Below are 24,180 nucleotides of genomic sequence, written 5' to 3'. Positions count from 1 at the left end.
CCACACTCATCCAAGCATGACTTTATGGACCTTGCTTTGTGGTCTGTGGTCAACAGAAAAGGGCCTTCCCCAACGTCAAAAGATGGAAGCATGATAAAGTGTCCATGAGTTGTTAAAGTAAAAAAAAATAAAGATTCAGCTCTAGTCTCGCTTGTAATTGATTAATTTGATGGGTTTTTTTTTTTTGAATATTTTTGTCCATCGAGTGTATAAAGTGAGCACCATCAAGTCAACATGGTTTTAGAGCCGCTATGTATTGATACTCAAAGGACCTTAGGATGTGAAAACATTGCTTTTGATAATTTCTCCCTCTTAGAGAAATGCAAACAGTTACCCTCCCATGCCCTTGCAATGATTCTTTTGCGCATATGATTACATTAGCCTGGGTCATTGCGGTAGCAGAGCTACGTTCACTACCACTGGGTGGCAATTTGCATGACATGCGTGATGCACATTCAGCATAAGGAGAGTTAAGATTGTGGGCCATACCCCACCGCTCGGTATTTAGCGGCTTCCCGCCCACACGCACAATTACTTGTCAAGAGCCGCTGGAAGGGCACTTTTTGTCTTTGTGACATGTGTGGTGAGCTCAAGTGACGAACTATACCACCATCTAAGCACCTTTTTAAATCAAAGGTGACATTTTATAGATGAGAAAAGAGGGTGATCTCTGTCAGGGAAACGCTTCTTGAACTGATTAGTCACTGTCATTCTACATTTCAGCTGTGCTATTTGTTTGCACACCACAAAGGTTTTCTTGACCAGTGGTCCCCATCCGCCAGGTCACAGACTGGTACCCGTCTGTCGGACATTGGCTGCAGAGGGCGACTTGATGCTAAATATTTTATTGATCATCAGAGTCTGAAAGACGTTTTATCCGATTATCAGGTGTTTCCGCCTGTGCCTCTGTTCACGTCAAACCGCTCGTCTCGGTCACATGCTACGGTCATAAAAACGAAAAGCCGCAAGCTAGCAAAAAATGTGTTAAAAAAAGCACTTTTTCAATTGATTCTTTGGAAGGGGGAAAAGGCTGAATGACGACACTGAAGACGAGGCTATAAGTTCAGAAGGTGACCACTGCATTTCAGAGACAGTATCAGGAGTTCCACTTAAAATGCAGGTTTGTTGCTAAAGGTGATTCTCAATGGACTCACTAAATTCTCGTCTGAATACCTTGCTTCTACTTCCAACATCCTATCTTGAGAAGCTGTGCTTGGCTAACGATCAGGGACCTTAATGAGAACAAGCCCTATAGAAAATGGAATGATGGCTGGCTGTCTTTGTGAAGCTAGAGTCTCTACAATGATGGCACCCTAAACAAAATTACAGAGTAGACTGGACATAAGTAACACACTGCTGGTCTCATTGTCTCCCTTTTGGGACCGGCTCATTGAAGAGAAAAAATTTGCGTTGTACTTTCAATCATTTGTTTAGGTGCTAAAATATTGCTTCATAAGTAACTTGCCTGTGGCGCAAAAAAGGTTTCAGACCGCCGATCTAGTTTCCCTCGCCCACAACACCTCACCCAAGGACAGAAAATAGCAGTTTCACTCCGGAGCCGTGAACACAGTCACAATGGACTTGTGGCATCGTTGTTACTGGCAGAGGAAACAAGCTGATATAAAGACACACACATATAGACATGGACCGGAGGAGACCTGCGAGTGGGCAGGATAGCCGCCGAGAGACTGCCAAGCCGGGCTTGTATTACAGGGATCCCAGGATATGAGACACCGAGCGGGCGGTCTGCGCTCCCTCGAGGGAGCTGGCCCGTGGCCCAGCTGGCTATAATCAGCTTCATTACCTGTAGTACTGACTCACATTTAGGAGCACTCATAGTGAAGTCATGAAGCGGGAAGTATTAACATGTGAGAAGCCGCTGCACATGCACAGCACAGAAAGGCATGTGTTTTATCTCCTAAGAATATAAATTAAACACTCTGTTTAAATCAGTGGGAATAATCAGCCGGGGACCAGTACGTTGTAGCTCACACTTTTCTGTCCAGAATACAAAGAGACACTTATCACTGCAGCTGGGGTGATGAGGGAGGGGTAGAGTGAGAGAGGGGGGTGCCTTAAGGCATTTTAACCCCTCTCACTTCCTTTCCTTTTCCGTGGGAAAAAGCAACACCTCTATCTCCATTAATCCATTTGAGTTTTTTTCTTCTCATCAGTCCGTCACATTGATGTAGCATGGCTTGACTGGGACATGGAGTAGCATGCGTTTTCAACTGCACACTACACGCCTTGATTTGGAATGGAAAATCCAAAAAAACAAAAAACAAAACATAAATCACTCTAAACAAGCTAACAAACAATGAAGGAGAACCAGGGTTTCATTTGTCTACCTTTCAGCTTGGGGAAAACGTTATCTGAGAGGAGACTCGGGGCTGAACTGCTGCAAAGTGGAGATTATGGAGTATAAACTAGCAGCGATAAGGCATAGCAAAAGGGCAAGACAATGGCAAATTTGCTCTAAACATGGTGAAGCAGCATTTAGCTATTATGCTGCACACAAATGGAATAAGTTTCCAACAGAACTAACGTCAGCCCCAAGTGTGCATGTTTTTAAGTGCATGTTAAAAACTCTTCTTTTTTCCCCATTCTTTTTAGAGCATTTCCACTTTTAAAATATTTCTTGCGCTGTATGCTGTTTTAATTGTACTTTTATATATATTTTTTTCTCTTTGTTTGAAATGTTTATATGTGTTGTAATGTTTTTAAATGCTTTTAATCATGTAAAGCACATTGAGTTACCTTGTGTATGAAATGCGCTATACAAATAAATTTGCTTTGCTTTGCTAGCATTGAGTGTGTAACAGTTGTTTACATCACTCTTACGGTATTGACTACATGCTAGAAATTCTTCCAACCAGTTTCTAGAAAGTGCCTTCCGTGTCCAGGTAGTAATTTGATAGCCAGTATAACTGCAAAAGTGTGCTGTTCCAGGGTGAAAAAATATCATCTTAAACACACACGTAGGCGTTCCTTGGTTTACAACAGAGTCCTGTTACTATGGCTCTAACATTACCCAAATTTGTACGCAAGTCTGGATGTGCCGTAGTCCACCACCAACCTACGCTAACGCAATATTGAAGTCATGAGTACATTAGATATTTATATTATGAAACGTGCAAATGAAAAATAGTAAGTGTAGCAGTAACTGAGCGTGCCTTCCTGTGCTGTGACACTCTGTACAGTGTTCTTACTCCGCTGCAAAAACTGTTTCATTGCGCACCATTTGGAACCTGGAAATGTCGCATGGCGGGACCGGCCGGACTGTAATTTTATCCCATAATCATTTGATAGCTATTTAAAAATCTGATTTTGCCACGAAAGACCCAAACTATTCAGTAGAGCCTTGCAGACACTATCACGACTATCTTTCATTCAGCGCTCAGTGTCGGGGCTCTTTCGCTGTCCCCCAGGTGACCTTGGCGAGCTGCGCTCTAATTCGACATTCAGCCTCAGCAGCGAGCGGCTCGACATGTGACTCGCGATATCAACTATTGATGAGGCCGGACCTTTTTTTCTTGGTCAAGGCTCTTCAAGAGATCTTGGACGTTAACTCAAGTCACAGACAGATTTAGACGTGGGCTGCATCGACTCTTGCCTCATTGCATAGTTGTCATATGTGAAATAGAAACTACAGTTCGAAATTGTGTGTGATATTTTAAAAAAAAGCCTACAATCTGTCCACAAAATATCAAATAAACACCCAAAGTTAGATATTTGAAATGGGAATTCCTTTTTAAATATTCATATTTTTTGACTTAATAATTCAAACACATTTTAATTGATCAAAAATTCAAGTGAATTTGTAAAATTTACAAATGTGGATCCTCATCATAATTAACCCATTCACTTCCATGGATGTTTATACTGGTCAGCTGAAATCCAAACGTTTTCTGCCCCTGGTGAATGTATTCGTCAAGTACGTTTTTCAATGGGTAGGCATGGAATAGGGTTCTACCAAGCTCGTCTGTGAAATATAAGCTTCTACATAACTGTACTGCCAAACAGGCACCAATAGAGGGTGGCATTTCATTACTATGAAATTGAGATCGAGACGGTTTTGGAGTCTCAGCTTGTCATGTCGATTATGAGGGAGAGAAATGCCAAAGCCCTTTCATAGTTTGTAGTGTCACAAAAGCAACAAAATATAGTCAAAGCCCCTGTTCTGCTTGACATTTCTTTTCGGAAAAAGCTTGTTTTCTTCTCTTTTTGATGCACAATCAAAATAATAGAAAAAGCTAGAACCAAGCTTTTTTTCCAGCGAAAGAAGAGAGTCTATGCTCTCTTTTGGTAGATTCAGTGTTTATATTGTGACAAAACACAATATTTGGTAGGTCTTGAAAGATCAGTCAAAATACTCTAAAATTGCTGGCAATGTGGGGACTTCTGCTTTAAAAAATGGATGGCAGTGAATGAGTTAATGAAAACTTAACATAAATGTTGAATGAACATATGAACTTCGTCCCACCCTATATACTGCATTAAATGTCCGTTGAATCTCGGTATCCAACTTTTCAACACTCACAGAGGGTCGGGGTTTAGGTCAAATTCTTTTACACCACAGTCATTCATACATGCCTCAATGGACTTTATAGAACAATCCACCGCTGACATGAAAGAAAATTGCACCCTAGATGCTATGAGTGGTAAGATCGGAGCAATCTGATTGGATGCTTACTCTGCATGATGATCTTTTTGGCAATGCCACGATATCATTTTCTGTTGCCTTCCTGCAGAAAAAAAAGTCCAATATCTTGGGCTGACAAAATTAACAGCACACCTACCTTGAACAAAGCAGACCTTTTTTTTTTTTTTTTTTATTGTCCCAATTCAGTGAAAACCGAAGATGCTGTATCATGTTGCTAAAGCATGTTTTTGTTTGTTTGTTTTTTGTTTTGTTATTGCTGTAGCTTGTAAACAATACAGATCTTAAGTACAGTGTGCACAGTTGTAACAGTGCGTGGATGATTACTACCAGTAGTCACTCTGAAGTGTGTTGTGCTATATGCTAGTTTCCGCTTGTTTTTCACCCACTTGAGCGTGAAAAAAGGTCAGACGCATGGATGTGTTTTATGCATCATGGCCAGCGGTGGTGCATAAGCCAATTAAGTGAATTAATCAACATTAACAACATTGTTCACAAAGAGCCATTTGTACAAAAAAATTATATTTCCTTCAGGCAAATCTTTCTGGCCATTAGCATAATTATCGCATTAATGTAAAGTCAGGCAGATCAGTTGCTGGTTATTTACAGTCTTGAGCTTAGAGTTAGTGAGGAGAAAAAAGTGCACTGTAGCGGCTTTATTGTCCTTTCTTTCATATAATAACTAAAGCGAGGGATTCAATCAATGGGGGCCAAATTTAACTTTTCAAAGCCCCTGTGTCCCCTGCCTCTTAAAGGGAAGGATAAAAGGTAATGGGAGAGGTCGGCTGTTAAGTTAAATGGCAGACAGGCAAGTCTCTGAGGGGCTCTATTTAATGATGTGCCTCTTCTCATGCCGCGCTCGTTAAAGGCGAGGCCAAAATGCATGAAGAGGACAGACACACAGCTCTGCGTTACCCCCTTTGTCTAAGATCTGCACCACAGGGGGAGGGGTGGGCTTTTGTGTGTTGTTTGCACCTACTCGGCTCACATTAGCATCACAAAATAAATAAAGTAGGCACGTCTTCTTCATTTCTCAACATAGTTTCAGCCGTGTTGCATTTAAAAAGTCCACGCAAAGCCTCTTGTGTGACTTTACCACAGGGGGACGATCGCTGCTCGGCCGCCGTCTTCCGAGAGAAGGAAGCGGAGAAGCCGATGGCAGGAATTGGATCTTTGACACCTGCCACTTCCACTCTGCTGCACCTTGACCCCCCCCCCCACACACACACACACTTCTTGCCCACCCATTCCCCATCGCCACTCGTTTACGTGTCAGACCACAACATGTTATCATGAGTGGGCGCATGCAGGGAAATCAAATTACTTCCACTGTGTCAGACCCCTGTCATCATCCTTATGCATGTAACACAAATTTAAAAAGATGTGCCTATTAGACGGCCCTTCCGTTGACCAGTCTCCTACTGGCTGCCACCCCTTTTCCCACCCGTGCACATGTTCAGATCTTTTCGCGGACTTGGACACTGTTAAAAGTGCAGCACTGGATGGCAGGTGGTAATGCTAAGCCCATTGATTCTGACTCATATTAAGTAGTATTGTGGAGCGGCTGTCGCTGTGGTGAATAATGTGGAGCTGGAAAGAGATCAGCACGTCTATTGCTGTTTGACAGGCAGGATAGCCTTTTTGATGAGGAAATACTGCACCTTGTAGCCAAAAAAGCTTCTGCATTCTGTGTCCTAGGTGTATGTTTGCTTGTTTCATTAAGAGCAAAGACACTATGTTTACATGTCATTAGAATAAAGTGGATTATTCAGAAAGTCCAATTTTAACTGGACTTACAGTACACAGTTGAAGTGTGCGATTCAGACGTGGACCAGTGTTCATCACCATCATACAAGGAAGGCATCACTAGAGCAGAGTTTAGTGAGCGTCAAATTATTAATTAAGGCCATGGGTTTTGCTTTTGCTTTGCCTTATTGTGTTTTTTTGGAACACTTTTCAAAAGAATGAAAAGACCATACAGTTGATATAAAGTCTACACAAATGCCAAATTTGTGAGATTTGAAAAAATTACACTGCGATAAATAATTTCAAAGCTGTGTCCACCATTAATCTAACCTATAACCCGCACAACTCAGTTGAAAAAATTCAATATTTTTGAGAAGTGAAGTAAAAATAAACAGCAGTAACTTGTAACTGGGGATGTGGCTGTGTTCAAAATTAACCAATCACATTCAAACGTACGTTACATGGCAGTCAGCACACACCTGCCACTATTTAAAGTACCTCTGATTAACCCCAAATAAAGTTTGTTTGCTGAAAAAAGTGATGCATGATGCAAAGCTAAAACTGTTTGTCTTTGTTTTCATAGTAACGTTTAACTGACTTTTACACTTGTATGGCAGTTATGAATGTTAAAATGTAACTTGAAAAAAACTAGTGGGCCTCTTTTTACACTTGACATGAAATCATTTTTATTTACCTTTGCACTATTCTGTTGTTGAAGTTGACTACAGTATTTTGTTTATGATTTACTGAAAAAAATGCCTGTACAGTTTGAATCTGGAACAGAATTTTCAGCATGTGTGGAAATGGTTTATTGATCCAAGAACACAGCACGATATAGACCACAGGAACAATGCAGGTAGTGCAGTTAAATGTCCAAATTGCACATGAGCATGTATTGACAGTCTCTGGTTCCTTGAGAAAACAGAGGGATGTGTCTTTTTGAGCACTGATGGCTAATTCAATGTGAAGCACTCCATCTCATTGTGTGCTTTTCTGCTCATGGAGCTCAAGCTGCCCCTCATACTTCATACCGTCACTCACCGTATTACAATGTCCTATTTCGAGAGGTTGTTAAAATTACCTCGAAGAGACTTTTCAAGGGAAGGGGGAGGAAAGAAAAAGCGGACGGTAAAGGGGGAAATGAGAGCGTGGGTACCTCACCGGAGCTCAGTGACAAGATAAAATGGAATATTAAACACATAGTCCTGCCTGACACAAAGTGAATGTGACTGAATGAGAAGGCACATTGTATTAATTATGTAAGGCTGCTTTTTTCAGGCAAGTCGGAAGCAGAGAGAGCGAGAGCGAGAGAGAGCGTTTGGATTTTTGCTATGCTGTCCTGGTGTGAAGTCCAGACACATATAGTAGTAGCGCGGAGGTTTTGTATTTGTTCCACACGTCAAAATAAAGCAGCACTACAAAGCAGCGAAATAATCAAGAAAGGAAAGAAAATAGACATGTTCCCCTTTTGTGTGTGATATATATAGTAAATGATTTCAATTATACCACACCTTTATAGCACAAACTCATGTGTGCAACAATACTTGGTTTGGGTTTGTTTACTGAAAACCATCACTAACATACAGTATCTAACTTATTACGTGCGTACAGTAGAATTGCAGTGATTAATTCCAATGCTTTTGTACTAGAAGTAGAAGTTTATTTTGTTCAGCATTTCACCTTTAACAAATACATTCCATCTATAATCGGTTGAGCCAATGGAAAAGGTATCAGCTGAAGCTTAAGCATTTTATTTTACTCTCAAATGATATGGTTTAGCTCACATTTCAACACCTCAAAACAAACAAGGTAAACACTTTTACAGAATCAAAACATACTTTCGTCTCATGACAAAATTCCTTGCATGAGTTGCTTCAGTATTTTCACAATTACTGTTTGTCATGCTAGGCAGCACTTTGGATTTGTGGTTAGTGCATTATGCGAAGCGCATATTTTCACAGGTGATCAAAATCCATTTACCCACCCCCCTATGGCTTTCATCTCTATCCCAACACCAACCACTGATGTAATTTAAAAGTCTGCTTCTGCCCCTCCTTTAGGTTTCCCCCCCAGACTCAGGGGTTTAGGAGGAAATTAGCTTGTGAGCTCGGTCAGGCTTAAACACCTAATTGGTGCATTCGTTTTGGTTATATTTAAAGATGTCCTCTGCTAAAAGCTGTGCAGAGTTATAATGATTCAATCACATATGCGGAGGCGGGCGGTCCGCTCTGCTGTCATGGAAGGGTTGGCAGGTGCGCAGGTGGGATACCAAACGCCTGCTGTGTGGATTTTTGGTGAGGGCGTTGTATTTTCCACATGGATCAGGAGAGCAAGGACACAGGCTAATTTTGAAGCTTACCATAAGGAAGGCAATTTGGAAAGTTGCGAAAGCGGACAGTTGGCAAAGGTGACATTTGTTGTGTTACAGCAGTGAGCACCAAACAGCATACGGTATTGCAAAAGATGGAAAGAACCCTATCTCACTGGCCTGGAGCCTATTGGCAACCTGATGGCAACTTTTTATATGTCTCCGGGACTGATCAGCCTCAGCAGTCTCTATGACATCTCCGCTTAGGCAATGTTTCATTCCAGGGTCAAATAAACTGTATATTGTAGTTTTAATTTGAACTTTGATTGCATCACTTTACATACTCTGACTCAATTATTTTGGCTTTCTTTTCAGCAGGTTGGACTAGTAGTTAGCACGTCTGCCTAACAGTTTTGAGGTTCTGGGTTTGAATCTGGGCTATCGTCTTCCTATTTGCATGTTCTCCAAGTGCTTGTGTTCGTTTTCTCATGATTCTCTGCTTTACTTCAAGACTCTAAATTGTTCATTGTTGTCAGTGGTTGTTTGACTATATGTGCCCGATATCACGCCTCTCAGCTGGGATAGGCTCCTGCTCAGCCTCATGAAGACAAGCTGATGAAAAACAGAAAGTATGGCCATAAATGAGTGTGCTTTCTTGTGACGCTTGACGACGTATTCTTAAACACACTTCCAATACAAACCAGTTCAGTGCGCACTTGTAACCTTGAAATGTCGTACGGCGGGACCATTGTAAACTGAGGACCCTTTGTATTGGCTTAACTTCTTTTTTTCTTTTCTTAGCTATTTTGACACAATTGGACAACAGTGTTGCATTTTTAAGACATTTGAACAGTGAAGGATATGTCATTTTCAAGTCTAATTAACACTTCATTTTGGGAAATTCAAATACTTACACCATTATTTTGGTATTTATGTAGCTGCACCTTTTTTAATTGTCACACTATAAGCCAAAAAAAAAAAAAAAAAGCTACTCCTGGCCTGTGCTACTGATGGTTTTCACTAGGTACAATAATGTGGAAGAATCCCATCATTGCCGGGACATTGGAAAGCACCCACCCACGTATCATTGCAAAAACTGGCTTATTTGTACTTCACACAGCAGTTCAATAGCCAACAGTCCTGCCTTTGAACCTAACAATGATATAATGATTTATTAACAGCACGCCCATTGTTAGGCGATTGTTCCACCCACCTGTCGCTGTTACACAGCTGTTAAACAGCTGCTGTTTGTACCAATTTAGATGCAAGTTCATTGTTTGTGAACACGGGTTTGGTAATTCATTCCTTACATCAAAACCTGCTGGCTCGGGATCGCCGGAGGCCAAGGTCAAAACCTGGAGTACAGTTTGACCCTTTTTAAACAATCGGGCAAATGCAGCTATAGAAGAGCATATACATTAGACACTAGAATTAAGTTGAAGTGACATATTTTAATAGCCCTGGGGAGGGCACAGCCATGCGTGCGGCAAGTGACAAGCTGTCAGACATTCCGCCCCGTGATGGATTCAACGTTGCAGCCGTTCTTCATAAATTGAATGGTGCTAACGTGCAAATCAAGAACCGTGTGAACCCCTGACTTCGCTGCATGTATCAAGGAGCTAACAAGACCAGTTTATTTCACAATTAACATTTGACTGGCAGATTTCTTCATTTTCATTGCAGAAATTAGAAGAAATTTGGATCAGGGATAGATGTAATTACAGCAATGTTCGTCAGACATCAGCTCTGATGAGATGAAAGGGGAGGACAGGAGGAGGAGATGTATGAAGGATGGGCTTTGGGCGGGAGCTGCAAGGGAAGTGGGCTTTCTAGGGGGTGTTCTAGAGGTGGTGGTGATTTAGGTTCATATGAATGAAACAGATGCTGCGGGAAGGAGAGGACTCAGTGCTGTGCGGAGAATGATGGCTTGCCCGGCGCACTAAGGGTGCCCCTCTACTGTTTGTAAAAACAAGACCATCACATTCCATCTTGCCGCTCCCGTTGGAGCCGAGCCTGCGGACTGATTTATGGGACACACACTGAATTGGCTCACGAGGTTGACTGCAAGGCCCAGACTCTCCCGGGTAAGTGGTAGATGAGGCTGTTTGTCCAAGACTCAGCTGGCCGGAGCGCCCGTCCACTTCTGTGGTTAGAACTGACTAGATGACCACATGTGAACTTACTAGACTCCCAAAACTGAATATCAGTCTCTCCTGCCTCTGCATTGCTGGTGTCATTTTCCCCCCTGAATTGTTCTCCCCCTTCTATCCGCTTCTGTGGCAACAGCTTCATCAAGGCCCTGTAGTAACAATTTGAATTTAATCAATCTTTGCTGTGTGGCCGCCAGAATGGAAAATTAATACGGAGTGCAATTACAAAACAGCCATTTCACTGTCAAAGTTACAATGCAGCGCCATGATGAGACCAGTGAGTGGATGCTATCACGCAGCAAATTTTAGCCCTTTCATGCAGACATGGCAATGAGTTTCGGCTGTCAGGTTGTACTCATAACAACCAAGAGTACTGCAAGACACTCTCTTTGAAGAGATTTAGGGATTCTACACAATCTCCAGTCACGAGTCAACAGGGTGAAGTAAGTGCTAGTGAATTCACAGATTTGCGAGGAAATTTTGTTTGAAATTGCAAACTGTCTAATGATGAAAAGATAAGGTACTGAATACAAGCATCGTGATCAAGTACTGTGTCCCAATAAATGTACCTTTCTCAAACTTTTAAAGCCACACACCCCTTCCACATCCCAATAGAGCTGGTGTACCCCTCACCAGCGCAAATGCAAATGACACAATAAAACACCCCTGTCTTGGTAGCTTGAGAGATTTCATCAAGTTCATGCGAACAATCTTTAAATATTTAAATATTCAAGTTTTCATTGTGTTTCAAACATGTAATGGTTGTACCAGTCTGCCATTACACTTTTAATGAGGTGCACCACAGTTCGGATATATAGGAATAACAAGAGAGACCTTTTGCCCTTTGACTTCAACTGCTGTGGCCATCGTCTGTTGGGTATAATTTGAATTGAATCATTACATCATTGCTGAGAGTCTCAGTTGAAAACCGATATCGGTCAGGGTGATTACAACCAAAACTAACTGAGCATTAAAATTAGCAGTGTCGGCCAACTTGTTTCAGCTGTCATTCTAAAGGACACAATCGTCTCTTGAGTTTAAGGACAGTGGTTTGAAAGCTGAATGTGGACGAGTGACCAGGAACATGGACCAAAATGGTTGTTAACATCAGAGAACTTGTTTTTGATATCAAAATCAAACTATCCGTAGCATAGACAAATGGTCAGGAGAGTGAAGACAGGAAACCACGATCAATGTGACCAAATCACGTAGCTTTTCGGTTTCAAGAAATCTTGGCTGGCCGCCTCGACCACATTCAGTTGTTGTCGAAAAGTGCTACTTAAATGCAGCTGATTTGCCATTACTTGTTGACAGAGTAGCTTTTTGTTCTCTCTGTCGAATAATTGTCCTTTCAAACATTACGATAGATTTGTCGAACCAGATTCATTTGATAGGGTTTCATTTCAAAAGCCATCACAACAGAAGAGAAAAGTGGCGTATCAAAGCAAAGTGTCGGTTGCATTCCAGCCGCACCTATAACATATCAAGGTGTAAATTGCTCTTAATTATTCCTTTTCGTAGCACCAACATCACAGTTCCATCAACATGTCTGCCTGTCAGCTGCAGAGCGTCTATTTTCATATAACAAGCACAATGCGGGCACTCGCTGCACCAACAACAAAAGTGTCAGTGCAAAGTGGAGAATACAAAAAGGTAGTTTTGAGCCCAAAGTGGCAGCTATTCTCCCCATAAAATGATTTATCACACCATAGTGCTGTTTCAGGTTCTCTTTTGGGTTCATCCTGCTGTGATAGCAGACTGACTAAATGTGTCATTCTGCATCACCCAATTGCCTTGTGGATTCTTTTTAAAATAAAGTTGTAGCGACCTAACTCCACCTTGACAATGACCACCCGTCTCTTTGGCGTATGTGATAGGCTAACATGACTGTTTAAGATCTTCTAGTCTGTTTGCTGAAGTGGTTGCAAAATAACTTACAAGAGCTCTGGTAGTTTCTTTCACATGCTTGTCCTGACAGTCCTTGTCCTCTCCTATTCCCGTCACCTGGGATTTTTAGTCTTTTGATTATTTTTTTTTCTCATCTTCCCTCCATTAGCCACACACAAACATTACCTCCAGTTGTATGACAAGAGGGGATCATTTTGTGCAGCACACGAGGCGACGGCAAATTTAGTGATGAGCTTGTCAGGGCTGAGGGATTCCTTAAATCTCTGTGCCAGGAAGTTAAGATGTCTTCATCAGATGGAGGGAGGCTCAGAATTTAATGAGAATGGTGACTAACTATGAGGAAGAAATAGTATGGCATGTTCGGGTTTTGCTCTTTTATGCGACCGTAAACAGTTAAACTTGGACAAAAATAACATTACAATTGGCATTGAGGTATTTGTTAGGGTGTCACTGAGGCTGTAGTGGTTCATTCGCCTGGCTTCAGTGAAAACAGCATGGGTTTATTGCTGATTCTGATTCTGATTTAGTTCCCACTCAGTGATGGCGTGACTCTATGTTTGAATGGTTGTCTCCCTCGATGTTCCCTATGATTGACTAAAAACCAGTCCATTGTTGCCAACATGGCGACTTTCTTGCTAAATCTAGGACTTTCCAACTCCTCTTGGAGACTTTTTTTTCACAAAAGTGACTAGCAACAAATATAGCCTACTTTTTTCTTCATGTTTTGGAGACATGAAAGCACGAACCCTGTATCTGTCTGCAGTTGATGTCCTCAACGAGCAGCGGATGCTGCCGATGAGCCCCTACACCATCGCAAAGCAATTGCAGGTGCTCGGGTTCATAGTAGCTGTCACTGCAGTCAACACACAATGATTAAAAAAAATAATAATAAAAAAATGTCTCACAGCAGCGCCTCGGTCCCAATCCCATTGTTCATATTAATGAGCGAGTCAAAAGATTTGTTTTGTTCATGAATGTCACAAACCTCCAGTTTTTTGATACTCTAACATTTAACAATGCAGAGCTAAATTGATTTAAATTTGAAGAAAACTAAGAATTAACAGAAGAAAGTTCATTTGCAGTTCTTGTCATACTAAGTATTTTTTAACTCACTTTTTATCTCTCCCACGATGTTATTCCTCTGTCCTACAGCGCACATTCCAACCAACTATGCAAATGAGGCTATGACATCATCTGGAGACTTCTAGCAACTTTCAGGACAGCCATTAGCTACTTTCCTTTCTGAGGAGTTGGCAACACTGATGTCAAGTCAGCCTTTCCTCCAAAGTCTACTAAAATAAATTGGATGAATGCTATTTCTTCTGTTTCAAAGTTTGATGCCTTACCAGACTTTACATCCGTGTCCAACTACCTGCACTCACATTAAGAGTGTTTGAGTATTAACTGACAAGAATCCCACTCCTATGATCGGAGTTCACTGTGTAATTATTGTAGTTCTCAATCCTCTATAGTGTGGCCTATTTTAAGTCTTATCTTAAATTTGATGGGCCAGCTTATTTCTAAACAAAATCATAGGAGGTGCCTCCACCATCTTTGCTTCTGCACTAGATGCTCACAAATTTGAGCGTGGTTCTATGAAGCCCGCAATTCATCTCTGAAGAGCGCATTTTTTGGGGTGAGAATAGGAGAAGATTGTGCTTTGTCGGAGGTCACTTCTTGATTTAAATTCTGACTCCCCAATTTGTTGCAGCTCTTTAGAGCAACATCTGCGTTTTTATGAAGCTCCACGCTGAGGCAGGATGTGTGGGAGTTAATGGCACTTTCACAACAATGACTTTTACAACCCCGGTTGCTCTCCCATAGACCCCAAAGGGACTGGGAGGGAGTGAAAAAAAAGAAAACATTCACCGGAAATGCATGCACTGCTAAATAGGGAGCATACAACTTGTGTGTTTCTCTTTATACCTCAAGGGCTTTTCATGCTTTTGAAATTGCTTCAGGCTATAGAAAAAAAAAAGCAGAAATAGTCGGCGGAAGCAGCATTAATTACCAAGAAGCTTTGTTATCTTTTATAAATTGAGAGATTTACTTTGTCAACCCTGTCACATGAGACTTTCTGTAAAGACATTTCGTATCATTAAAGGCATACCCTGAATTTGGCAAAAGAATGAACCAGGTGACGGTAATGTCAGAGGTTGGAGAAAAGACTCAACAAATATTCCCAATACAGCCGGTATGAATGACTTGGACTTTTGTTGTAAATGACATTATCTAGCTGTGTCAGCATGTCACATCCATTCATTCCAAATAACTCCCTATGTTTTGTTTGAGCTAAAAAAGGCAGCAGACAGGGGATGGTAGTCCAGATCCCCATTCCCCATAGCAGCAACACCCAAAATTGCGCTGGAGATGGCTTTTAGTTTAATAGGCATTCCAGGTTCTGCTGAATCCAACCCACACGTCATCAAGAGCGTTGCGTTGATGAAAACAACTGTCTGGTTCATTTCATAACTTTTTCACATGCCATACCAGCCCTGTCTGAACATCTTAACAACAACCAGTTTACATTGCCAGGGGATTGGTCTACTTTAGTTTACGACTTGCTTTACCCTTTAACACCAACCTTCTAGGTGTCTGGTCAGACCCATAGACAAAGTGCTAAACATCCAAAATAACCTTCTCCAAGGGGTACGGCACCCTTTTTCGTCAGGTAGCCAATTAAAGACGCTGCTTGATGAAGGTTTCAGGAATCAACCGCTATTGTAGCTCGAGTAACACTCGAGAGACTGTTGGCTGTGATTACGTTTTTATGGTCTGATTGGATCCCTCATCTCGATATACAAATACCATTTTGTCCCCTTAGTCTGCTTGATTGCCACCAGTGCAGCAACTCCAATCAGCATTCATGCAAATGTAAGAGTGGAAGTTGTGAAAAATAGATTTAATTTTTTCATTCTGACATGTTTTTTTTTCTGGTTATAGTGACTATGGTATTGTACTTTTAAAATTATTTTTTTTATTGCTGATATCAAGATGACAGCATCTACGTATGTCATCCTTTGGACAATGGTCACTCGTGAGCTATTTTCTTGGTGCCAGTCTTGCGGGTAACTTGATTACGCCGCAAGGTACATTTCTACTGATATCAGGATTTGCTTGGGCATTCCCACATTGTCAATTTGATTGAACGGTATTGTAAGAGGGAAGTCTCTAGTAAACTGTCACAGCCACATCTGCAGTCTTCAGCTATCGATCCCCAGAGCCTCCGCTGAGGTGCAAGGAATGAAGGAAGAAAAACAGATCATTAATGATTTTAATTAGGTGATCTGTCAGGTTGCAATTGCCAGATGTAAGCGGATGCATTTGGGTCGATGGCAAACAACCACCCCTCTGAGATCCTGTCTTGTCACCTTGGGCCTCTTGAAATGGAGGTTGACTTATGCTCAATGAGAAGAGTGGAGCTCCAAAATGTGTCAGCGCATATCTGTGTGGCAGGACGGCCCACCACAGCCCACTGGAGAAGACATATTATCATCCATTATACACTATGGCTCAAGCATCTTTAAAAGGCATGCTGTGGCCAACATTTTGTAATCAATCCTATGAGGTAATTTAGTGTGCAGATGTCAGGAGAGCATGACACCTTTGTTGTAAAGAGCTGTTCTGAAAGTCCTCCCCTTTTTGAAGATAAAGAGAGAGAGAAAGTGCATCTATAGACTGCAGACAAATCTCATATTCACTACAGTGTAAAACATCATTACACATTTATGAGTCGGTGCCAGATGACAGACGCAGCGAGAGGTATGAACCGGGGCGACAACACCGGAACCTGTCTGGTGTCTTTTTGTGAAATATCTGATCGCACTGCTTCAAATGGCCTCTGACGATCGACAGTTGTCACCCGCCCAAAATATATATAATTACATAAAACATGTTAACAGACTTTTTATTAACAATATATTCATTAATCAGCAGTTGCTGCACCCCTCATCAGATTCCAACATTGAGGCTTGAAGTTCGCATGGGTTCTTTCTGACAAGAATTTGGCGCACTATAATAATATGCTATAATAATAGAGCATCTGCCTCACAGTTCTGAGGACCGGGGTTCAATCCCCGGCCCCGCCTGTGTGGACTTTCTCCCCGTACCTGCGTGAGTTTTCTCCGGGCACGCCGGTTTCCTCCCACATCCCAAAAACATGCATGGTAGGTTAATTGACAACTCTAAATTGCCCGTAGGTGTGAATGTGAACGCGAATAGTTGTTTGTTTGTATGTGCCCTGCGATTGGCTGGCAACCAGTTCAGGGTGTACCCCGCCTCTTGCCCGATGATAGCTGGGATAGGATCCAGCACGCCCGCAACCCTAGTGAGGAGAAGCGGCTCAGAAAATGGATGGATGGATGGATGTGTTTGCATGCTATAGAGCAGGAGTGTCAAACTCATTTAAAGTAAACCCAGTAGGTTGCCATAAAAAGCTGAAAACACAAACAATGAGTCGATATGAGCTTAGCATTAGTCTGCACAAACAATTAGCAACCCCTCTCCAACTATTAGCATGCATCAAACTAGCTTGTAGCTACATTTCACTAAAGCAGTGACTTTCAGCTTTTCCCTATCAGGGGTCTCAGCCACAGGAAGTCACTCGGATGGTTTGCTTGTCTGACGTAAAGCCAACGTTGTGATGGCTTTAACAAACCCATTTCCCAATAAACTTCCCAAACTCGTTTTTAACTGCACAGTCTGCGCATGTGCACATTTGCACATGAAATTAATTAACAAACAATACTCCATATGAAACATATACAGTTTATAGGCACTGCTTCACTCACTCTCTTACGGCATATGGATTTGAGACATGCCCCGCCACGCCAATCTTTTCTCTCTCTCTCAGCTTCGTGAATGTCACATCACACGACACACAGCACTTCCAGTTCTATGGTGCTTGTGTCAAAATAAAAGCATGGGTTTCAAAATAAGAGTCTATATGTACAAATGAACTAAAACTTGCCTGATGGCAGAACAATGCCCGTGGGGAGCATTGGACCCCCTGACGGGCCGGTTCTGGCCTGCGGGCCATACGTTTGACACCTCTGCTCTATAGTAAAGACTGTGTTCATTTTACCTGCAAACACAACATAATATATTAATATGAATCTATTTTTTTGTATCATTTCCCAGTAAATTGCAGCATTGTGTTTTTCAGTGATTTCTTGTTGACATAAGGCATTTACAATTTAAAGTGAAGTGAAGTTTATTTGTATAGCCCTTAATCACAAAAGAGTCTCAAAGGACTTCACAGACTCACAGTTGGCAATGATTGACGACATCCCGTCCCCTCCCAATCGGGCAAGGAAAAACTCAAAACCCTCTTGTGGAAAACAGAAACCTTTGGAAGGGACCGCAGATGGGGGTGGGGGGTAGTGGAGGATCCCCCTTCCAGGATGACCAGAATGCAATGGATGTTGAGTGGACAACATTTATGGTATCATATGGTTTGGTGCTGTACAATGTTCATTACGTTGTTAAATTCTAACAGTCTATTTTCCTGTGTTTTTCCCACTGGAGAGCCCGCTGAAGGCTTCCACTGCCAAGACGAGTGCCGCATCCTTGGACACTCCGACCGCTGTTGGATGCCTCGCGTCCCCCTGCCAGCACGCGTCAAGTCGCCCGAGCATGCCCGCAATGTCATCGCTTTGTCGATCGAGGCCACCACAGTGGACGTTCCCCACTATGAGGACGGCACCACTAAGAGGACTTTTGCCACATTTGGCAAGGACGGGCCCGAGGATGTGGAGCGGGGCGACGTAAAAGCGAAGCGGACTCACGAGTCTCAGGTGTGTAGCCCCAAGGCCAATGGTGGCGCCGTTCGCGAAGCCGGCAACGGGCGAGAGGCGGCCAGCCCCATCACTTCACCCGTGCACCTGAAGAGCCCCATGTCCAAGCCCTCGTCTGCCTACAACACACTGAAATGCCGTGACGCAGAGCGCATCGCCAACCACAGTCTGCTACGGCAACCGGAGGGCAAAGACAGTGAGCCGTCGGTGCGGGAGTTCAACACGCTTCTGCACGACGGCCGTGACAAGGAATCCCCCAGCAGCAAGCGCTTGAAGGACATTGTGCTTTAGCAAGCTTCTCTGCCACACGCTTACAGCTCATGCAACGTAAAACTCACGTACCATATATAAATATATATATCCTGCAAAAGCTGTACGTACACAAAAGAAGAGTCCGGCCATTGGACAAGACAAGGCACACTCATTTGCAGTATGCAATATTCAAGCGTGTGCTGCAGCTAATTGTGTGCTCATGCCAAGGTAGTGGATGTGGCTTTGTTGTAGTCGCAGTACTTTCTCCTTGTTTGCTTTCTTATTATTTATTTATTTTTTTCTATGTGCAGCGAGCTTACAGGCAGATTACTGTTGACTGCACGGACATGGCTAGCGGAGCGCTCCAGCTCTCACGCCAAAGCGGGACATATTGGACACCAGAGGTGCCGACACCCGAGTACAGTTATGCTTTTTCGATCACTTTTTGTATCACAATACAATATTTGCCTTCTTTGGTTTTCGCAGTTTGTTTCAAGCTGCGAAAATCTGCTGTTTTTTCCTTCGTAAAATGAGCTGTCAGTGTAATAAACACGACACACAGGATTCATCTCAAAATCTACTCCTGGATTCGGGGAGACATAAAATGGTGACCTAGGCGTCTCGTTTGCACCCAACCCCACTAATAGCCTACGAGAAGCTTTCTCTGCATCTTTGAACATACACCGGCGTCACCAGACTGTGAGCTCTTTACAGTATTTATACTCTGTCACAGACGGAGCTAAATGAACTGTTGCTATCTGCCTGAGCCTCTCTGAAAAAAAAAAAACTGGAAGCGGGACAGATGGAGACGTGTTCTCACCCGGGTGTATGATGTTCTGTCTGCAATGCTCAACCTTGATTGTAGCCAGTGGAGCACAAGTTAGGACCCTATGCTCCACGGAGTCTTGTACCTTTTTTCTGAATTTTGACTATGGGGCTAGGATAGAAGGGATCGTCACTCTTGTCTTGCTATGTGGAACTCTGTATAGAGTTTACTATTATCATTTTTTATTAACCTGTTGTTATGTGACAATCCCTTTAATGTTTTGTTTCAACAGATTAAAAAAATACAAATGAACATAAACATTGGTGTTCAACTGAAGCTACAGTAGCGTTTGTAACACACACAAAAATGGAAAAAAACATGCCAAAATATATTTTATAGATAATTTAAAAATGTATAATGAGAATATTTAATGCTGTGTAGTTATTCTATGAGTAAGTTATACTTGAAATTAACTTGCTTTTGTTCATTGTTTTGTCTTTTGCTTTTATATGGAACCTGTTTTTTGTTTTTGTTTTTATTTTTCAAAATGAACTTGGATTATTATTTTTCTTTTACTGTGCTACCCCTGGTAACTGTTGACTTGCAGTCTACCTTGTTGTAAAGAGTTTCTTATTGGTCATTTCTTGTGCTATAAAGTTTCTGTGTGAGCTACTGGAAATGTAAAAAAAAAACAAAAAAAAAACAAAAAAACAAAAAAAAAAAAGAAGAAGAGATTTCAGCACCAACGTTAGTGTGTCCGTTCAATGAACATTAGAGTGAGATAGCAAAAAATAAATGCATAATTCAAGAAAAAATAAAAGGAAAGCTGATAATTGGGGTTCTACCTGGTATCCTACTGGGCCCAAAAAGGTTTTGTATTTTCAATGGTTCCACCGAGGGTTTCAGTTTACCCAACAGATGTCTGACATTTTTGTTGATTGACACAAAGTTTTTGTTGATTGACACAAAGTTTAGATCAGAGTGTTATAAACAGGACCGCCCCCCCCCCCCCTCCCCCGGCCTCTACAAATAGCAAGAAAGGTGGAATTGTGTCTGACATGACAAACATCTAAGGCACATTAGCAATGTGGTTTTATGTTGCTTTGCAGTAAACTATGTACAATGTGGTTCATGTGAATGAAAGTGGTCAGAAAGCATACATAAAAACAAAAAAACAAAATCTAGATCTTGTAACTGAATGTTTTGCTGGTCTCACCTTAGCTTCTGGCAAAATGAACATCGGAATAATCACTGAATGTATACAGCAGCTTATAATTAAACTATTAAATGTGCTCTGCCTTGTTGCCTGATCTTTTCTGCACACACAAGTTGTTGTTGAGGAGACAATTTCTGAGCATCAAGCCACTGAATTACATCAAGGAACCTAATATTGGAAAAAGCTTACAATAAAATTTGGTATCGTTACAGGAGCAATACATGGACTCTGCATCACATACAAACTGTGATAAAAGGCACCCACGGGTGAGGAAGATCAAGAAGCTCACTTTGACAATTAAGAAAATTCTTGGTGTCTTTGTGTTGTGGTTCAAGTATCTCAACAACACTTGTCCTATAATAGGCATGGAGTTTACTCACAACTAAAGACACACAACTATTCAACATGACTTGTTGTGCTACTTCACATCATATAGCTTTGTGGTCCCTGCAAAAAAAGAACTAGCCTTCAATCTTTGTGTCTGCTATCTCTCTAATTACAATCTTCTTTAGGAGAATCATTTTTATTTAATAAGGAATAGTTTCGTTGAGATTTGGAATCTCTTACAAATGGGTCCTGGCCAAGACAGCAGCACAATAGTTTCAAGTAAAATACACATGAAGAACAAATCAGCAGGAGTTAAAGTATGCAAATTACATCAATATATCCTCATCGTCATCATCATCAGTCTTTGGTGCGAAAACAAAAGCATTCAGTACTCAAATGCTCCTTAACTTTTACTTTAAACCGCTTTGTACCAGGCAAATAATCCAATTTAAGATGACATTGTAATTTACAACACGACAAGGGTGCAAACAAAGATGCAATTTCACCGAAGACCGTCCTTGTCCGCAGAATGACAAACACAATTTGTCCATCAGATTGCAGATTTGTTCTATTGGGGACTTTTAGAATCAAGAGGGAACATAAACAAGGAGGCAAGTCACACAGAATAACCTTATAAAAAAAACTATACCAATTTTGAAGGGTTCCATGTGCTGTCACAAATTTCATTAAGATACAAATCTGCTTTGGCTTTACATATTTGAGAGACACTTGTTTCTTAGGTACCTAAAATGTTGCCAGTCTGTGTTATGTTTGGATTTTCTTGTAGTTGTCTAAGCAAGAGCTCTTTCATGAATGATGTCGACCAGTTGCTCTGAGAACCACAGATTATCACGTCCCTTTAACCTTGTATTTCCTGAGAGGAGCATTTTTGCTTGTAATGCCCCAAAATAATTATTTAAAATACTCAAAAACTGTTTCATTATCTGGGATAAAATGAACCCTGGTCCAGTCACTTAGATACGGATCATTAAAAAAAACAAAAAAAACATCCCACAAGCAATAACACAGTGATCGCAAGCTTCATTTCAAAACACAGCAGTAGCTTTTTATTTCTGCAGAATTCTGCATTTGTTAAAACCAAATCCAGGAGCGTTGACTTCCCAAGATGTTTTGTGTTTCGTGTAGTTGGCGAGTCTATAATTTGTGTCAAAAACGCTGAGTCACAGAAGCATTTCAAAGAATCAGAGGCAGGGGTTAACTAGTCGGAGTTTAGGTCCCCCATTAAGAATAATTCATTGTAGCTAAGAGATGATAAGCAGCCAGACAACTGTCATAACAGCTCTTCGGAAATTCTTCTTACAAGCCAAGCAATTCAAATTATTTCGGCACAGTCATGGACAATTGTAGTGATGCCTGAAATGTATTTTTGACATAACTGTATGATCGCGATTACTGATCGTGAACATTTTGAGGTCAATTACTGTAATCAGATGTGAGCTGATTTACCCCATCAACATGGCAGAAATGTGCACGACAACAGCTAATCAGAGTTTACTTTTTGCTGCCACAGCTTCGTTTGCAAGTTGTAGAAGTTAACAGAAAGTACAAACCCCAATTCTCATGAAGTTGAGACATTGTGTAAAACAAAAACAGAATACAATGATTTGAAAATCCTTTTCAACTTACAGTATATTCAATTGAATACACTATAAAGACAAGATATTTAATGTTCAAACTGATGAACATTATTGTTTTTTGCAACTATTCTCTCATTTTGAATTTGATGCCTGCAACACATTTCTAAGAAAGCGTCACGAGATAGGCCATTCTCTTTGTTATAATAAAATGGAAATTCACAGTTGGAGTTGGTGCCGGCTCCACAGCTAGCCATTAATATTCACACCACTCGCTGTTGCCATTTCCCATTATTTCCTGAGCGGACCTTTGGGGGAAAGTTCCAACAAGAGCGGTGAGTGCTTGCATGCTCGCGTCTATTTCTGGTGGGAAGTGTTCTTTTTATTTCCCAGAGTGGGTCACAAGGTGCAATTTCTGTGCCAAAAAACAACACGGCAAGAGTCACTGATGAGGCCTGTGTTACATTCACTCTGACGCCCCTTCCCAGCCAGCAGTATGATGTCAATAATGACTCGTGTAACCTTATTTTCTTGACTTTGTGTGGAAGGATGGAGGAGTCTGCTACCTTTTCTATAATGCTCCCACTCAATAAATGATCCAGGTTTCACCTTTCACCCACACACGGAACAGGCAAGCTTATTCAGGATAAGATTCCAGCGCTGGTCAGTGGATGAGGAAGGAGAATGAGCAACAGGAAATGCGCATCTGCCCTGTCTGATAAGAGGCTGTCTTCATTTCTATAATGAATTTGCCATTGCCTCTATATAGCCTCTGGTGGAGCCAACATGAAAGCTGGTCTGAAAGCCCTCTTGCCATAATGTGGCCATTAAATCCATAAAGAGGATCTTGTTTCTCCCAGCTAAGTTGCAGGCAGCATTGGGACACACAGATGAATTACCGCTGGAGGGCCTCGTCCCCCGAGTAGACAGAACAAACTAATATAAACCCAGTGCTATGTCTAGCCCATTTTTAGTGGTTAGGGTAACCCTAACTCTAACTCTAACCACCTAACCCTAAAGTGAATAAAACCACTCTGCAAATTTTTGTTTTTAACTGTCCTTTTTTGTTTTTTTGTTTGTTTTTACAAGCTAGAAACTTTAAGAACCATATAGTACTTGGTTGAAACGTTACAACAAAAATACAGTACTCCCCCTGCCTCAAAAATGTTTTTTTTCACCCCATCCCTACCACCTGTCCTTGACTGAAAGCAGCGAACGGGCTAAAAGGAGAATACCTTTATCACCTTCCTTCCAGTGAGATAGTGACATTCATATATACCTAGGTTGCTTAAACCACTCAATACCAACACATTGTTATCATTACCAGGCTTAATTTCTTTCTGCATTTAACCGTGGGTCTCTGTTCAGTTGTTAGGTAGGAGTTAGCTGATGTTTTTGTCTAGTCAGGAAATGTTACAGGTGGTCACTGCCCTTTTTGAGCTATGAGAGCCATTGTG

At 41.5% G+C, this 24,180-nt stretch overlaps 1 protein-coding gene across 4 annotated transcripts in view; it reads left to right on the top strand.

Moving 5' to 3' along the window:
* The window catches only part of pcdh19 (protocadherin 19), a 74,375-nt gene extending 53,498 nt beyond the window's left edge, over positions 1-20,877 (top strand). For all 4 annotated transcript variants that reach the window (XM_061685415.1, XM_061685413.1, XM_061685414.1 and 1 more), the window contains exon 5: positions 18,299-20,877. In XM_061685415.1, the coding sequence (XP_061541399.1) occupies positions 18,299-18,858 (560 nt within the window). In that variant the 3' untranslated portion in view covers positions 18,859-20,877. The remainder of the gene's footprint in view (positions 1-18,298) is intronic.
* Positions 20,878-24,180: the final 3,303 nt, after the last annotated feature.

This window comes from Phycodurus eques, chromosome 9 (assembly GCF_024500275.1).
Source record: "Phycodurus eques isolate BA_2022a chromosome 9, UOR_Pequ_1.1, whole genome shotgun sequence".
NCBI lineage: Eukaryota > Metazoa > Chordata > Actinopteri > Syngnathiformes > Syngnathidae > Phycodurus > Phycodurus eques.
This window is presented reverse-complemented; position numbering and strand designations above follow the sequence as displayed.